Raw genomic sequence first — 19408 nt, forward strand, 5'->3', positions numbered from 1 at the left:
TTATGTGCAGTATCAGTAACGTATTTAATTATTATGATGGTTATAATTATATATCCCCATGCCATGCACGGATTGTTGGCTGTGTATATTGTTTATACCTTATATCACCTCATGTATTAATATTCTTTCTACATTTCTTGTATGTACCGTTATCATTCTATTTTAGCACCAGCCTCGGTTAGGACGCCCTCTTTTATAACGCCTATAATTATACTACCATATAAAATCACGTACATTGTTTTTAGAAAAATAATTATTTTTTACTGGATCACGGTATGCATGTATAAGTATACATTACCCGGCAGGTCACAATTGTTAATTATTAAAATGGTTAATTCATATAATGCCAAGACACAATAATGTCATCAGCTAGCTACTAAACACATACAGCTCTCAAAATGACAACTGAACGATCTACTAGTAGCTACACGATAACAATAATAAACTAGATAGCTGGCTAGATAATCACTCGCTAAAATGCTGATACTAGAGCTAATAGCAGACAACTCAATTGAAATGAGGTTAAGTTGAAATCGTTATCCAAAATTCATAGTCCAAATCGTTGCAGTAGGTCAGAGGGGTTTACTCAGTCTTGCTTAGTGGGGGTTCAGATTTATGTTGGGCCCAGGAAAGAAGTGTTGAACTATCAGCGTTGCTCAGACTCCAGATACTTTAGTTCTCAAAGAGGTCATAGGTGGTGGCTGAGAGTGTGGTGTCCTCGGAGGGTGAGGTTGGGTCGGTGGTGCCACTGCTGATAGGGGGCTCATATCGGAGGTGATGTCATTACTGTAGAATGGAGCATCTGCTGACCACATGTTGGTGCTGTCCCAGTTAGGACTGGTGCTCTGCAGAGAGAGGGGGGGCATCATGATCAGATAATATACACAGTGTAGGTCTGCTAAAACATACAGTACATTATACAGTACAAGTTTGTGTGTGGTCAATGTACACTATAAAATCCTAACATGTGTATCAACTTTCTAACACAACACCCACACCGCCCACACCACCCACACACACACACACACACACACAATACCTTCCTCATCCACCACCACACACACACACACCACACCTTCCTCATCCACCACCCACACACACAATACCTTCCTCATCCACCGCCCATGGGGGGAGGTCCAGCACCACCACCAGCACCCTTACCAACACGACCAATACGTCTCCCTTGATCAGCACTGCACACACAAAGGTAGGAATAATAAATACCGTATAGCGCGAAATTTTCGAGGGGCTTAATTTTCGCGGATTTCGTGGGTTGGAATTCTACACGAAAATTAAGTCCACGAAAAGTGTTCGTTAATAAGAATTACCTGCTATCATGCAAATATTTAAAGGCGTGGCTTCCGGTAAGCAGTCATTCCGCGAACATTGTGCAACGAAATGGCTTTTAGAGGCCAATCCACGAAATATAAGTGCCTCGAAAATTTCGCGCTATACGGTACTAGGTAGGCATAAAATTGGCAACACAAAACAAAACAGTATAAGAGACACTATAAACGCACACTCCAGATCGCCTATAGTCTGTGCTGCGTGATGGTCCAGTAGCACTAGCTCCAGGGCTTATTAGAGTCTTGAAGCTGTGAGAGCAGGGAAGGGTTGAAACACACTGGCATGATCAGGGTGTGTGTAACTTACAACAAGACAAAGAAGTTAATGACAGCCCAGAACAAGTCAACGATACCGTCCACACTCAGCCATGACCTGTTCTCAAGGACTTTACCTGCACACAGTAGAGTATGGAGTGTGTGTCAGCTAATATCACACTCACACTTACCTCCTGATAAATACACCAGAGCTTCCTTGAATCTTCTTGTATGGAACTACTTGCACCACTTGTACATGTACACATACTAGAACTCAGCTAGCTAGCTAGCTCTTTGATCTATTGTATGGAGACCACGCCCCTTCTACTGTGGGTGGCAGTAGAAAGGCGTGGTCTTGATCTCGTGAGGGCAAACAAACAACAAATGGGCGTACCTGCTACCTGATAATAATGGCCGACATACTCAGTGCTGCCAGGGCTGGTGACTTGAGTGCTTTGCGAGATGCTATCAAGAGGGGAGAGGATGTCAACAGTGTGAAGGTAAGCTGGTTTGCAGAGCTAAAGCTGTGAAAGTCTATTTTTGCTGTCATGCTATAAATTTAATACCTACCCAATCAAAAGTTGATTTGGGCGCTGTAAACTACGCTCACTGCACACTCAGTTTGGGGCAAATGGTAAATTCCAAAAAATAAGTGTAACTATGATCACACAGATGTGTTGTCAGAAGTTATTATTATGCTCTCACTCTTGTAGGATGGGTGGACTCCACTCATGTCGGCAGCCAGGGGAGGGCACACTGACTGTGTTATACAGCTACTCTCCTCAGGAGCAGTGGTGGACCTGGCTAACAAGGTGAGTATCTGATACTAAACTGATGGTCTATAGGAGTTATAATTATACATGGACATTGCCTTAAAATCACCTCTATGCTGAATAATTGTTGACAAGCATTCCATGGAATTGATTGGGTTGACTATTATTTTGGTTTGTGTGGATTTTAATCTACCGTCACTCAACTACGAGCTAACTTGCTGAAAGGTTAGAGTTAGTGTTATGTACTTTTGTGTGTGTGGATGGATGACGTCAGATGCAACCACTCTATTATAGTAAATATTGCCAATCCTTACTTTATTTGTAATTACAGCACCAACTCTGACTGAATTCCATTATTTAAGTCCTCCAACGGTTGCTGTAATTAAAAGACGTAATTATTTGTGATGTCAGGCTCAAGGCAGTCGGCTTTTCTTTTATTATGCACATGCATTTGATTTGTAGAGCTGCTGTAAAATACAGAGACGAAAAATCAAACCGTACAGTTGGTCCACTGCATACTGAAAGATTGCACTCAACACTAGAATAGCTGTGCGCTTAAGCGCCACCATAATATTTTTGAGGTTATAAAAGTTGATTTAGGCGCTGTAAACTACGCTCACTGCACACTCAGTTTGGGGCAAATGGTAAATTCCAAAAATAAGTGTAACTATGATCTATCACACAGATGTGTTGTCAAAAGTTATTATTATGCTCTCACTCTTGTAGACTGGGTGGACTCCACTCATGAAGGCAGCCAGGGGAGGGCACACTGACTGTGTTATACAGCTGCTCTCCTCAGGAGCAGTGGTGGACCTGGCTGACGAGGTGAGTATCTGATACTAAACTGATGGTCTATAGGAGTTATAATTATACATGGACATTGCCTTAAAATCACCTCTATGCTGAATAATTGTTGACAAGCATTCCATGGAATTGATTGGGTTGACTATTATTTTGGTTTGTGTGGATTTTAATCTACCGTCACTCAACTACGAGCTAACTTGCTGAAAGGTTAGAGTTAGTGTTATGTACTTTTGTGTGTGTGGATGGATGACGTCAGATGCAACCACTCTATTATAGTAAATATTGCCAATCCTTACTTTATTTGTAATTACAGCACCAACTCTGACTGAATTCCATTATTTAAGTCCTCCAACGGTTGCTGTAATTAAAAGACGTAATTATTTGTGATGTCAGGCTCAAGGCAGTCGGCTTTTCTTTTATTATGCACATGCATTTGATTTGTAGAGCTGCTGTAAAATACAGAGACGAAAAATCAAACCGTACAGGTGGTCCACTGCATACTGAAAGATTGCACTCAACACTAGAATAGCTGTGCGCTTAAGCGCCACCATAATATTTTTGAGGTTATAAAAGTTGATTTAGGCGCTGTAAACTACGCTCACTGCACACTCAGTTTGGGGCAAATGGTAAATTCCAAAAATAAGTGTAACTATGATCTATCACACAGATGTGTTGTCAGAAGTTATTATTATGCTCTCACTCTTGTAGACTGGGTTGACTCCACTCATGGTGGCAGCCAGGGGAGGGCACACTGACTGTGTTATACAGCTACTCTCCTCAGGAGCAGTGGTGGACCTGGCTAAAAAGGTGAGTATCTGATACTAAACTGATGGTCTATAGGAGTTATAATTATACATGGACATTGCCTTAAAATCACCTCTATGCTGAATAATTGTTGACAAGCATTCCATGGAATTGATTGGGTTGACTATTATTTTGGTTTGTGTGGATTTTAATCTACCGTCACTCAACTACGAGCTAACTTGCTGAAAGGTTAGAGTTAGTGTTATGTACTTTTGTGTGTGTGGATGGATGACGTCAGATGCAACCACTCTATTATAGTAAATATTGCCAATCCTTACTTTATTTGTAATTACAGCACCAACTCTGACTGAAGTCCATTATTTAAGTCCTCCAACGGTTGCTGTAATTAAAAGACGTAATTATTTGTGATGTCAGGCTCAAGGCAGTCGGCTTTTCTTTTATTATGCACATGCATTTGATATGTAGAGCTGCTGTAAAATACAGAGACGAAAAATCAAACCGTACAGTTGGTCCACTGCATACTGAAAGATTGCACTCAACACTAGAATAGCTGTGCGCTTAAGCGCCACCATAATATTTGTGAGGTTATAAAAGTTGATTTGGGCGCTGTAAACTACGCTCACTGCACACTCAGTTTGGGGCAAATGGTAAATTCCAAAAATAAGTGTAACTATGATCTATCACACAGATGTGTTGTCAAAAGTTATTATTATGCTCTCACTCTTGTAGTATGGGCGGACTCCACTCTATTGGGCAGCCAGGGGAGGTCACACTGACATTGTTAGACAGCTGCTCTCCTCAGGAGCAGTGGTGGACCTGGCTGACAAGGTGAGTATCTGATACTAAACTGATGGTCTATAGGAGTTATAATTATACATGGACATTGCCTTAAAATCACCTCTATGCTGAATAATTGTTGACAAGCATTCCATGGAATTGATTGGGTTGACTATTATTTTGGTTTGTGTGGATTTTAATCTACCGTCACTCAACTACGAGCTAACTTGCTGAAAGGTTAGAGTTAGTGTTATGTACTTTTGTGTGTGTGGATGGATGACGTCAGATGCAACCACTCTATTATAGTAAATATTGCCAATCCTTACTTTATTTGTAATTACAGCACCAACTCTGACTGAATTCCATTATTTAAGTCCTCCAACGGTTGCTGTAATTAAAAGACGTAATTATTTGTGATGTCAGGCTCAAGGCAGTCGGCTTTTCTTTTATTATGCACATGCATTTGATTTGTAGAGCTGCTGTAAAATACAGAGACGAAAAATCAAACCGTACAGTTGGTCCACTGCATACTGAAAGATTGCACTCAACACTAGAATAGCTGTGCGCTTAAGCGCCACCATAATATTTTTGAGGTTATAAAAGTTGATTTAGGCGCTGTAAACTACGCTCACTGCACACTCAGTTTGGGGCAAATGGTAAATTCCAAAAAATAAGTGTAACTATGATCACACAGATGTGTTGTCAAAAGTTACTGTATGCTCTCACTCTTGTAGGATGGGTGGACTCCACTCATGAGGGCAGCCAGTAGAGGGCACACTGACTGTGTTATACAGCTGCTCTCCTCAGGAGCAGTGGTGGACCTGGCTCACAAGGTGAGTATCTGATACTAAACTGATGGTCTATAGGAGTTATAATTATACATGGACATTGCCTTAAAATCACCTCTATGCTGAATAATTGTTGACAAGCATTCCATGGAATTGATTGGGTTGACTATTATTTTGGTTTGTGTGGATTTTAATCTACCGTCACTCAACTACGAGCTAACTTGCTGAAAGGTTAGAGTTAGTGTTATGTACTTTTGTGTGTGTGGATGGATGACGTCAGATGCAACCACTCTATTATAGTAAATATTGCCAATCCTTACTTTATTTGTAATTACAGCACCAACTCTGACTGAATTCCATTATTTAAGTCCTCCAACGGTTGCTGTAATTAAAAGACGTAATTATTTGTGATGTCAGGCTCAAGGCAGTCGGCTTTTCTTTTATTATGCACATGCATTTGATTTGTTGAGCTGCTGTAAAATACAGACACGAAAAATCAAACCGTACAGTTGGTCCACTGCATACTGAAAGATTGCACTCAACACTAGAATAGCTGTGCGCTTAAGCGCCACCATAATATTTTTGAGGTTATAAGAGTTGATTTAGGCGCTGTAAACTACGCTCACTGCACACTCAGTTTGGGGCAAATGGTAAATTCCAAAAATAAGTGTAACTATGATCTATCACACAGATGTGTTGTCAAAAGTTATTATTATGCTCTCACTCTTGTAGGATGGGCAGACTCCACTCTTTTGGGCAGCCTATAATGGTCACACAGACTGTGTTAGACAGCTGCTCTCCTCAGGAGCAGTGGTGGACCTGGCTGACAAGGTGAGTATCTGATACTAAACTGATGGTCTATAGGAGTTATAATTATACATGGACATTGCCTTAAAATCACCTCTATGCTGAATAATTGTTGACAAGCATTCCATGGAATTGATTGGGTTGACTATTATTTTGGTTTGTGTGGATTTTAATCTACCGTCACTCAACTACGAGCTAACTTGCTGAAAGGTTAGAGTTAGTGTTATGTACTTTTGTGTGTGTGGATGGATGACGTCAGATGCAACCACTCTATTATAGTAAATATTGCCAATCCTTACTTTATTTGTAATTACAGCACCAACTCTGACTGAATTCCATTATTTAAGTCCTCCAACGGTTGCTGTAATTAAAAGACGTAATTATTTGTGATGTCAGGCTCAAGGCAGTCGGCTTTTCTTTTATTATGCACATGCATTTGATTTGTAGAGCTGCTGTAAAATACAGAGACGAAAAATCAAACCGTACAGTTGGTCCACTGCATACTGAAAGATTGCACTCAACACTAGAATAGCTGTGCGCTTAAGCGCCACTATAATATTTTTGAGGTTATAAAAGTTGATTTAGGCGCTGTAAACTACGCTCACTGCACACTCAGTTTGGGGCAAATGGTAAATTCCAAAAATAAGTGTAACTATGATCTATCACACAGATGTGTTGTCAAAAGTTATTATTATGCTCTCACTCTTGTAGGATGGGGATACTCCACTCAATTCGGCAGCCAGGAGAGGTCACACTGACTGTGTTATACAGCTGCTCTCCTCAGGAGCAGTGGTGGACCTGGCTCACAAGGTGAGTATCTGATACTAAACTGATGGTCTATAGGAGTTATAATTATACATGGACATTGCCTTAAAATCACCTCTATGCTGAATAATTGTTGACAAGCATTCCATGGAATTGATTGGGTTGACTATTATTTTGGTTTGTGTGGATTTTAATCTACCGTCACTCAACTACGAGCTAACTTGCTGAAAGGTTAGAGTTAGTGTTATGTACTTTTGTGTGTGTGGATGGATGACGTCAGATGCAACCACTCTATTATAGTAAATATTGCCAATCCTTACTTTATTTGTAATTACAGCACCAACTCTGACTGAATTCCATTATTTAAGTCCTCCAACGGTTGCTGTAATTAAAAGACGTAATTATTTGTGATGTCAGGCTCAAGGCAGTCGGCTTTTCTTTTATTATGCACATGCATTTGATTTGTAGAGCTGCTGTAAAATACAGACACGAAAAATCAAACCGTACAGTTGGTCCACTGCATACTGAAAGATTGCACTCAACACTAGAATAGCTGTGCGCTTAAGCGCCACCATAATATTTTTGAGGTTATAAGAGTTGATTTAGGCGCTGTAAACTACGCTCACTGCACACTCAGTTTGGGGCAAATGGTAAATTCCAAAAATAAGTGTAACTATGATCTATCACACAGATGTGTTGTCAAAAGTTATTATTATGCTCTCACTCTTGTAGGATGGGCAGACTCCACTCTTTTGGGCAGCCTATAATGGTCACACAGACTGTGTTAGACAGCTGCTCTCCTCAGGAGCAGTGGTGGACCTGGCTGACAAGGTGAGTATCTGATACTAAACTGATGGTCTATAGGAGTTATAATTATACATGGACATTGCCTTAAAATCACCTCTATGCTGAATAATTGTTGACAAGCATTCCATGGAATTGATTGGGTTGACTATTATTTTGGTTTGTGTGGATTTTAATCTACCGTCACTCAACTACGAGCTAACTTGCTGAAAGGTTAGAGTTAGTGTTATGTACTTTTGTGTGTGTGGATGGATGACGTCAGATGCAACCACTCTATTATAGTAAATATTGCCAATCCTTACTTTATTTGTAATTACAGCACCAACTCTGACTGAATTCCATTATTTAAGTCCTCCAACGGTTGCTGTAATTAAAAGACGTAATTATTTGTGATGTCAGGCTCAAGGCAGTCGGCTTTTCTTTTATTATGCACATGCATTTGATTTGTAGAGCTGCTGTAAAATACAGAGACGAAAAATCAAACCGTACAGTTGGTCCACTGCATACTGAAAGATTGCACTCAACACTAGAATAGCTGTGCGCTTAAGCGCCACCATAATATTTTTGAGGTTATAAAAGTTGATTTAGGCGCTGTAAACTACGCTCACTGCACACTCAGTTTGGGGCAAATGGTAAATTCCAAAAATAAGTGTAACTATGATCTATCACACAGATGTGTTGTCAAAAGTTATTATTATGCTCTCACTCTTGTAGGATGGGGATACTCCACTCTATTGGGCAGCCAGGAGAGGTCACACAGACAGTGTTAGAGAGCTGCTCTCCTCAGGAGCCGTGGTGGACCTGGCTAACAAGGTGAGTATCTGATACTAAACTGATGGTCTATAGGAGTTATAATTATACATGGACATTGCCTTAAAATCACCTCTATGCTGAATAATTGTTGACAAGCATTCCATGGAATTGATTGGGTTGACTATTATTTTGGTTTGTGTGGATTTTAATCTACCGTCACTCAACTACGACCTAACTTGCTGAAAGGTTAGAGTTAGTGTTATGTACTTTTGTGTGTGTGGATGGATGACGTCAGATGCAACCACTCTATTATAGTAAATATTGCCAATCCTTACTTTATTTGTAATTACAGCACCAACTCTGACTGAATTCCATTATTTAAGTCCTCCAACGGTTGCTGTAATTAAAAGACGTAATTATTTGTGATGTCAGGCTCAAGGCAGTCGGCTTTTCTTTTATTATGCACATGCATTTGATTTGTAGAGCTGCTGTAAAATACAGAGACGAAAAATCAAACCCTACAGTTGGTCCACTGCATACTGAAAGATTGCACTCAACACTAGAATAGCTGTGCGCTTAAGCGCCACCATAATATTTTTGAGGTTATAAAAGTTGATTTAGGCGCTGTAAACTACGCTCACTGCACACTCAGTTTGGGGCAAATGGTAAATTCCAAAAATAAGTGTAACTATGATCTATCACACAGATGTGTTGTCAAAAGTTATTATTATGCTCTCACTCTTGTAGAATGGGAGTACTCCACTCATGTGGGCAGCCAGGGGAGGTCACACTGATAGTGTTAGACAGCTGCTCTCCTCAGGAGCCGTGGTGGACCTGGCTGACAATGTGAGTATCTGATTGTGTTTATAGGCAGCATGTTTGTGACCATTAATTTTCATCATTTGGTAAATGAAATATTTGCGCATGTACTTACAATTATGCACATTGCCAGTATTTTAATTGTTACGTTTTGCTTATAATTTTACGCTTATCTTGCTTATTTGTGTCTAAGTTGACGAACTGGGCTACATACGTTTTCGTGGATATGTTGTACACAAATGAATAATTATGATACGTAGCACTTAAAAGGTTGTACAGTTTAATAACATAGCTGGATAGTTGCATTTTTGCTCTTTGCCAATCCCTTTCCTTTACTTTATTTATGGTCTATCGCACAGATGTGTTCTCAAAAGTTACTGTATGCTCTCACTTTTGTAGGGTGTCTGATTTGCTAAATTTTCTGTGACGTACATACGTATATATACATGCTGTTGTAGGTGTACTGTCATCATTGTTAAGTACATGTACTGACAATCACATGCATGACTGTACATTTCCTTAGTGCTTTAAACTGATGTCCCAGCCGGTTTTAATTTTTTATGTACTGTACGAGGTTGTTGTGCTTGTGTTCTCACTCTAGGATGTGGTTGGAAATGTAGAGCAGTGAATGTCTGTATTGTTCAGTTTACATTCATATTGTGTTGTCACTGTCTCCACTCTTGCAGGATGGGGACACTCCGCTCATGGAGGCAGCCCGCAGTGGACGGAAAGATACAGTAATACAGCTTCTCTCAGCAGGGGCTTCCCCTCTCTCCACTAATAATGTGAGCACATGTACTTTATAGAGTACATAGTTGCGTAGTTATACTTAATGAACAATTTTACATGTACTGTACACCTATACCTCTTACAGTAGTTAATGACTGAACAGAGCTGTCATTTGTACCTTAACAGATAACTCTTAATGTGCTATTACCATTGCCAGTATCGCTCTGTCAGCAAAGTACATGTCATACACATTAGACCACTTTTACCTTTTACAATGTACGTCTCATCCCTTCATATGGTCATCATCACAGGATGGAGAGACTCCTCTGACGATGGCCAAGAAATCACCTGACTCTACCCCTTCAGTAATAAAGCTGCTGGAGGAAGCTACTGAATCACATGTGAGTCCATACCTCAATAATGCACACACTGATCACAGAGGAGGTACAATTAGCCTCCTCTGCATTGATCATAAGTGTTTTAGTTTAAGAGTTTGTTGTTCCTGAATTACAAATACTGTAACATTCATCAAAAACACATTAATCAACCTTTCACCAAGAGGAAGAGTACGCAACTCCACTTAAAACAGTAGTAGGCGTTTCTTCAACCCTCCGTCACAACCACATGCTGTTGCATAAACTGTGAAATCAAATTTGCAATGAATAACATAGTGAACAAAAATTAAAAACAGAGTAAAGACAACGGATTTAGAGCTTGTCAGAGGTCATGGTGGTGTAAACTTACTTCTCTAGAGTACCTCCCAGCCCTGAGTGATCGCTAGTAGATAGGAGAGCTAGAAATAGTTGAAATAACAACCCGAGTACGGTCAAAACGAAAATATTTGCGGGCGCAAAATCATAACGCGAAGTGTTTCAACCATTTACACAGGGAGGCCTGGTCCCCTTCCTTTTCGGTATAGCCTATTATTGTATATTGTTGTGGCTCATGTTAGTATCTGTGGTGATGATCAAGAGGTGTTGTTAGCATTCAAGCTATAGGTGTACATATTGTACAGTATCGATTAGTATTCTAGTAGACGTGCATTGCATGGATAATTGAAGCGTGGAATATGTATTATATTGTATTGCTCTTCACAGGACCATGATACAGTCAGAGAAGAGGTGTCTTCTAAATTAGGTATGTCAGCAAGAACAAGGCTATAACTATAATATTGTGTGTGGAAGTGTTCTACAGTAGCGGTCAATATAAAGTACAGTGACGCTACTGTACCAAACACAGTTCTTGTCTCACTATAATCTGAACTAGCTTACGTCAGCTGGTAATTTACCAAACTCAGACTCAGTTTTACTCATTCTGCAAAAGAATATAATTTACTTACTTAATAGGCATAATTATTCTATACTGCAGATAATTCACCTGCCCCATATCTTACCATCATTATGTCTCCAATATTGAGTATGTAAGCTTAGCTGCATTGGTGTTATGGTAATTGTTCACGCCACTAATCAATGTATAATTATAGGACCATCCGCTAAACGAGTCACTCTTCAAGAACTAGTAGAGCAATACAATCTGACTGACGAGCAACTCAACAGTGAAATAGATGACCCTGATACTCCCAAATTGGCCTTATTTTTTGATGATGTGGAACTTTATTCGAGTGCAATGGGGCTAGCTATTGCTGAACAAGCCGATGTGAACCAATCACGTGGAACTCAAGCAGCCATGATGAAGTGCTTGCAAATCTGGAAACAACATAATCCTTCACAAGCAACTTACAGAGCTCTACTGGATATCGCACTGAGATTGGGGAAAGGAGACACAGCTCATCAAATCTGCCAGCAACTGACCCAACGTAAGTACATGTACACATGTTACTACATGTCAGGTGATAACCACCCTCCACCTAAGCCCTCTACTAAGTAGCTATTCGACTCATATCCATAATTACCGGTATTAATATTGAAATCACAACAGAGAAGACAATCCCTATAGATTGTGACCATCATGCATGCATGCTTGTACACATCCCTCCTAGACAGCACTGTTGAGTATAAGCGAGGTATAGGGTAATGTGTTTGTGTGTAGACTGTTAGAGCTGCTCAAGGATCAATGAATGCAAGTAAGAGTTTCTATAAGCTTCTAGTCATGTTTTCGTATTTGTGGATTTGCAAAATAATGCTTTGTTCTCGAGTTATGCCTAGTTTTGCTTACTTGGAATGCCATTGCAGCCTTTTCTTTTCAGAAGAGTCCGTAGCAAAACTTGTTTACCGAGTGTTGCTACTCTACTTAGTATAGTTAGCTCTGCACTAGAACGCTAGCTATTGGTAGCTGCAAGAGTGAGAAGAGAGCTGCAAGGCTCTGCTGATGGCAGCCATTAATTTTAGACTTGAATTTTTGGCATTGATCGTTTTTAACAACAATCATCGTCGATCATTACCCACTATTTGAGTTTCCCTGTGATTGTGTATTCTGCGCAGCAAAATTAAAAATGTTTATCATGATAATTATAATCAGCGTGTGTATAAAAGCTAGCTATTAGTAGTTTTATGCCGGTTATGTAGCTTTGGCACCTCCACCGAGGCATCAGCACCCGCGATGCTTTCATTATTTATATCAATCTGTGTATAAAAGCTAGCTATTAGTAGCTTTATGTTATGTATCTTTGGCACCTCCACCGAGGCATCAGCACCCGCGATGCTTTCATTATTTATATCAATCTGTGTATAAAAGCTAGCTATTAGTAGCTTTATGTTATGTAGCTTGGCACCTCCACCGAGGCATCAGCACCTGCGGTGCTTTCATTATTTATATCAATCGGACCTCAATTTTGATACAAAAATGTGCCACAAAAATAATAATTATTTACCACTACTTTGGTTCAATAATATTACCGATTGTTTACTTTTTTACAGTCAATATTCAAAACCGAACCTACTTAAAAAAACTGGATGAGCTGATGGCCGACACAAGTGGCACTATAGAGCTACATTATCTCAAGACGCACTTTATTGGTCCCTCGGGTCTTGGCAAAACGACCACTCGACAGCGGCTTGTTGGATCCATCACTAACCTGTCTTTGCTGCCTGAAGATCAAAGGAAACGTTGCAGTACATTACTAGCCGAGTGTGAACAAGTATTGGCCTTTGTGGACAAATCTGGAACAAAGCTTGAATTCAAAGCATCTTCAAGTCTAGAGGAAGAAACACAGTTTATCTTCTCTTACCTTATGTCCTGTGAACCTATTGAAGACAGCACTGTCAGCAATACTAGTACACCTAAGGAACAGCCCAAAAAAGAAACCACTAACCCAAAGAAGCAAACTCAACTCAAGATCGATGAAGCTGCTACTGTACCCAAAGAAACGGTATCACCAACACCAGAACCACCGGAAAAGGTCGTGAAAGTGACCACTGTAGATGTTGGAAAGGTTGTCTCGAGACTCCGGAGTATTGTGGGTTCAGGAGAGTACACTAAAGAGCTGCTGAACAAAGTCCTACTCAATCTAGTCGATATAGGTGGGCAGCCTGGATTCGTGGAGATGTTTCCTTTTCTAAGCAAAGGCGCAGGGATTTTCCTAGTATTCTTTCGACTGGACAAAGACCTCGATGACATGTGTCAAGTCTCCTACGAACGAGGAAAGGACAAGATCACACCGTACGATTCAACGTACACAAGCAGAGAAACGGTCTCTCAAATCCTGTCAGCTATCAGCCACCATACCAAGATTGACTCGGACATTGACAGAGAGCAGTGTAGTAAACTGGGCAATCTAGGCTCTGCTAAGCCTGTTGCTACCCTCATAGGTACTTTCAAGGATGAACTGGCAATGCAAATCAAAGTCGATCTCCTGTACGAGAAATGTTGTGCCTCCACAAAAGCTGTCAGCAAAAGCGATAGTACCACTGCCAGCAAGAGCGATAGTACCACTGCCAGCAAGACCACTACCAGCAAGACCACTGCCAGCAAGAGCGATAGTACCACTGCCAGCAAGAGCGATAGTACCACTGCCAGCAAAAGCGATAGTACTACAGCCAGCAAGAGCCATAGTACCACTGCCGACAAGAGCGATAGTACCACTACCAGCAAGAGCGATAGTACCACTGCCAGCAAGAGCCATAGTACCACTGCCGACAAGAGCGATAGTACCACTTCCAGCAAGAGCGATAGTACCACTTCCAGCAAGAGCGATAGTACCACTGCCAGCAAGACCACTACCAGCAAGAGCGATAGCACCACTGCCAGCAAGACCACTGCCAGCAAGAGCGATAGCACCACTGCCAGCAATACCACTACCAGCAAGAGCGATAGTACCACTGCCAGCAAGAGTGATAGTACCACTGCCAGCAAGACCACTGCCAGCAAGAGCGAAAGCACCACTGCCGACAAGAGGGATGGCACCACTGCCGACAAGAGCGATGGTACCACTGCCAGCAAGAGCTATGGCACCACTGCCAGCAAGAGCGATAGTACCACTGACAGCGAGAGCGATGGCACCACTGCCAGCAAGAGCTATGGCACCACTGCCAGCAAGAGCGATGGCACCACTGCCAGCAAGAGCGATGGCACCACCGGCAACAAGAGCGATGGCAACACTGCCAGCAAGAGCAATGGCACCACTTCCAGCAAGAGCGATAGTACCACTGCCGACAAGAGCCTAAATGAACACGAACAAAAGAAAGCAATTCGGAATATTTTGACTCAACTGAAGAGTGATGAGCCTGCTAACGTCAGTGCAGAAGACATGGCTGCCATTGAGCAAACAGTCAGCCAACACCTCAACTCAGACACTTTCAAGAAAGATGTCCAAGACCGCTTAGAGCAAAAGTTGACAGAGAAAAACGAAGCTGTGAGCAAGATTACCAGCAAGTTTGAGAAATTACTTTCACACCCAAAAGACAAGAAGTTCATAGCAGTCGACAACTATGAAGGCACTGATTCTGATATGGAACCTCTTCGTGAACATCTTCATGGCATATTCAGTAGCTATTTCAAAGATGCCAAGCTTCGAATTCGCCCACAACAGCTTTTGTTGGGAGTTGTACTGAGAAAAGAGTATGACATTGTGTCTATGGAAGAATGCATTCGTATCGGTACCGAGGGGTTAAAGATGAGTGAGGAGGAAGTTCGATTCACCGTTTGGTACCTTGATCGATTTGTCGGAGCTTTGATATATCATCCAGAGATCAAGGATAAAGATGGTTGGTTTGGAAACTTTGTCATTTGCAACCCCCAAGTGGTATTCAACAGCCTCAGTGTTCTCGTTGTCAATCCGCTGCTGGAGCTCCATTCTGAAGAGGGCAATATTCAGTTTAACGATAATGAGAGAAAAAATTGGATACTCAAGGGTCAATTCTTACTGAAAACAATCACTCGATGCCATTCGGAGGAAAACCAGGGGGTGAAGAAAGACCAGTTGATTCCTGTTGAGAAGCTGCTCATACTGCTCGAGCATTCCCACCTTTTGGCCAAAATCACAACAGTGGAGGAAGACCATACCACAGAAGAAGTTGAAACGACATATTTCATCCCCGCTATTCTCAAGTGTGCATCTCGCGAGGAACTAACGAAACCACCCCCCACTGGCATTGATACACCCTCTCCAATCAAGATCACATTCAAACCCCAATACGTTCCCATTGGAGTATTTTGTGCCATGATCAGTGAATTGGTCTCAAGGGGGAGTACTGGAATTCTGGGCATGACTTGGAAACTTGCCACTGATACCTCAGTAAAGAGAAACCTCGTCTCCTTTCACATTGACGAATCTGCCAAGCATTTTGTTACCCTTATCGCTAACGTCGATTGCTATGAGATACGGATTATTCGACAGGACAGGGACCATACGATGCACGAGCTTTGTTCCTACGTCCTCTCAACCCTCCTGTTGGTGATGAAGGACATCAGTCCACTACTCACTCCAATCATTGCCTTCGACTGCTACTGTGGCAAACATGAAGATGGTTCCAAGCTTTGTCTCCTCACACCTGGAGCTGATCCCTGCTTTAAATGCACCAGCAAAGTCTCTCTGAGTCCTCACCAAGAATGCTGGTTCGCAGAAGTAAGTGAACTAACAGTTACAGTGTATGCACTATAAGAATTACCATTCCTGTGTACTAGCATTTAATTTTAGTATCAGATTATAACAGTTTTTTGTGTATTTAACTATTAATATTATGTGTGCAAGCATTCATTGTACATTGTTTTTTGTACAAAGATCAAAGGAAGAACTATGCAAATGCCATAGACTAGGATCTACAACTGTAGTAAACAGAAACTGTGCTCTATTATTCTGTGGTTGGAATTTTTGGTAGTTAGAGCACGGTTGGTGGTCAAAATAATTGATTTTAAGCCATAGAATTTTATAATAGCTACAACTGCTCCATGGTTGCAATGCGAGTACAGCTAAGTGATTCTATAAGCTTCTAGCAATGCTATCTTTCTAACAAAGGCTTTATTCTCGAGTAAAGGCTAGCTTTGCTTACCAGTACGTTGAAGGCCATTGCAGACTCTCCAGAATCAGGAATAGCAAAATATTTTCGTAGAAAGTTGCTATTCTACATACTAGAGCCGATAGCTATTGGTAGCTGCAAGCAACTAAAAGTTACAAACCAGTTAATGCACTGTTTTATGCTCGTGCTCTATGGATATTTTGGCCTCGCGGAAGTTCTCGAAGCATCATGTAGCACTTGGCTTCGCCTCGAGCTATTGGCCAATAATATCCATAATATATAGAGCACTTGCAACCGTGCATTAACTAGTACGTATCCCTGTGTACAGGAAGTCAGTCTGAGAGAGGATGTTACTCTCAAGGCTCTGCCCTTTGCCTCTAGGCGAGAGTTGAGGGACAAGAGCCTCTCCTTCGAGTGGAGCAAAAGAAGTCCTGAAATTGATGGTGATGAACACAAGTTGGAATTCAAGGCTTCGTCACATGGTCACTTCAAGGGCTTTATCAGTTGTGAGATCTCCAAGAACCAGAAGCATTTCTTCACCGTGTACCACTGCCTCAAAGAGAGTGTTGGTGAGAATAATGTTAGAGCTTGTATGCAGATTATAATGTGTGTAATGTGTACATGTATAATACATTGTTACGTGTGTACTGTACATGTATAATCATCTATTTACAATTTCAATTGATACAGAGAACACCTCCAGCTCTGAAACTGATCAGCTGTTTGCAGATGTGAAGGAAGTGATCAAAGAGATACGCTCTGACTGGTACAGCCTGGCTATAGAACTGGACATTGACTATGCAACTAGGAAGGTGAGACCTTAAGAATGTGTCCCTCCACCACCTTGAGTGTATTCTCCCAGTGTAGTCCTAATTATGTGTGTGCACTATTTAATTGACTGCTGCGGTTATTTAATGGTTGAATAGTGAGCATTTAAATAATACCTTTTTAGAATGAGGTGTCTATAGCAATGCTGACTCTGCATATTTGATGTGGTCTTGTATGAAGTACCAACCTATTTAACAGGTTACTATAGCAACGTAATGTTGAGGCTCTTACTAAGTATTTAATACTGTGTTTCACTGTGTGTACCGATACAGAGTCTTGAGAAGGACTATCGCTGGGTTGAGCCGTGCTTTGAGGCCATGCTGACACACTGGGTGAAGCGCTCCTCTCCTCCCCCCTCCTGGTCTGCCCTTGTTAGAGCACTAGAGTCTCCCGCCATTGCTCGTGGAGACATTGCAACAACCATTAAGGTTGGCAACTATATTACAATTGAAAACTTTATTTTGTATAAATTGTTGCAGTACATGTTCTATCCTCTACGTTATAAACGCAAGTAGCTAATATTTGATTTCTCTTTACAGACAAAAGCTACCAGCGACATCTCTCCTGATATTTGTCATCTCACTCACGGTGTGCTGCCATAGCTTGTATTGTATAGTATTACTGTATCAACCGTAAAATAGCTAATGCTTGCTCTTCATATCTGTCGTTCTATATTCCATTCCATTCCGCATTCCTCCTTTTACAACATGCCTTTCCACTTCCTCCTATTGTGTACTGCTATTAAATTTTGTTCACATTACATGTACTTAGGTCTCCAGTGTAACCATTTCCTCTCACCTGCAGGTAACGCTGGCTACAGTGTGCTGGTGAGCTTCAGTGAGAAGATAGTCCAGTCACTCTCTCATGAGCCCAAAGCCCTAGCTGTTAGTTTCCTGTCAGTCGGACTCATCACTGAGCGTGTGTTGCGAGAGACTAACGAGCTGAACGAGATCAAAGCTGACAAAGCCACTAGACTGTACACTGCCCTGCTGGGTGTAGTCAAACACCACCCCCACAAGTACCACGAGTTTGTCTCCACTCTCAGACTCAACCCACTACACACTGACTTGGTCACACTATTAGATAGCAAGTACAAGTAGTTTGTCCACACGTATATACGCATAATTATTTTTTGTGTACATTCTTTTTGTTTATCCTTGATTTAATTTTGTCTGAGTCTTGAATTTCTATACTGAATTACATTCTTAACACAAAATTATAAACTCTGCAGATATTGCATGCATGGATGCCTAAAATTGTAGCCTCGATTCCAGGCCGTTATCAAAAAAGTCCTGGGATCTAATGCTTTATATGACTGCATTAATTAATTAATATCACTTAATTGGGATACTAAGCGTTGAAAATATTTCGTAGATCAGTCCATTTCAGCTCTTTCATATAGCTCTATTGACGCATTTTATGATATACCTACCAGTAAGGCCACTCCAAGTGACACTCTGGTTTCTGGTCCTGAACACAGGGCCAGAAGTGGTAGTTTACAGCTTGTAAACTATGTTTGTACTTGCGAGTGTACATCATAGTTTACAATGTTGTTGAATTTTAGTTCATCTACAATAGTTTCCTTCATAGTTTACAAAGAAAGTTGATAGTGTACAACGTTGTATACTACTGTAAATGAACTCTTTTGGCCCTATGGAAGTTTTTCTAATTGCATGCGGACGGGCGGCTTTTCTCATTATGTCATTATCAATTTCACCTTATGAATCTCATTATTTTGCAAATGAATATCATTATCACACTATATTTTGTACCACATGGACCATTCTGCGCATGCGTAGTAGAAATAATGAGATAGAAATCCAATAATGAGATAGAATAAAATCTGATGCGGGCAGTGGACCAGAAACCAGAGTATCACTTGGAGTGGCCTAATTATGTATACCACCTGCAGCTTAATTGTACATTGTATATACATGTATATACAGCTCAGAATAATGATGTAATCCACAGCCTGAGCCACC

General features: G+C 41.0%; 1 protein-coding gene across 1 annotated transcript; it reads left to right on the plus strand.

The window, feature by feature from the left end:
- The first annotated feature begins 1800 nt into the window (after positions 1-1800).
- On the plus strand, positions 1801-18610 carry LOC135333169 (uncharacterized). The gene is made up of 21 exons (XM_064528079.1): positions 1801-2101; positions 2315-2413; positions 3101-3199; positions 3887-3985; positions 4673-4771; positions 5455-5553; positions 6241-6339; positions 7027-7125; positions 7813-7911; positions 8599-8697; positions 9385-9483; positions 10143-10241; positions 10497-10586; positions 11283-11322; positions 11669-12001; positions 13062-16207; positions 16927-17167; positions 17289-17410; positions 17699-17854; positions 17966-18014; positions 18231-18610. Exons 1-21 carry the CDS (start codon positions 2012-2014, stop codon positions 18524-18526), a joined length of 5652 nt encoding a protein of 1883 aa, XP_064384149.1. The 5' UTR covers positions 1801-2011; the 3' UTR covers positions 18527-18610.
- Positions 18611-19408: the final 798 nt, after the last annotated feature.

This window comes from Halichondria panicea, chromosome 3 (assembly GCF_963675165.1).
Source record: "Halichondria panicea chromosome 3, odHalPani1.1, whole genome shotgun sequence".
NCBI classification, from domain to species: Eukaryota; Metazoa; Porifera; class Demospongiae; order Suberitida; family Halichondriidae; genus Halichondria; species Halichondria panicea.

What these genes read in the sequence shown, in the direction of transcription:
- LOC135333169 (XM_064528079.1), top strand. Translation starts at nt 2,012, where the DNA reads ATGGCCGACATACTCAGTGCTGCCAGGGCTGGTGACTTGAGTGCTTTG. An exon ending in CCCCTCTCTCCACTAATAAT is followed by an intron (nt 10,242 to 10,496) that starts GTGAGCACATGT and finishes TCATCATCACAG; the next exon opens with GATGGAGAGACTCCTCTGAC. An exon ending in TTGACTATGCAACTAGGAAG is followed by an intron (nt 17,411 to 17,698) that starts GTGAGACCTTAA and finishes GTACCGATACAG; the next exon opens with AGTCTTGAGAAGGACTATCG.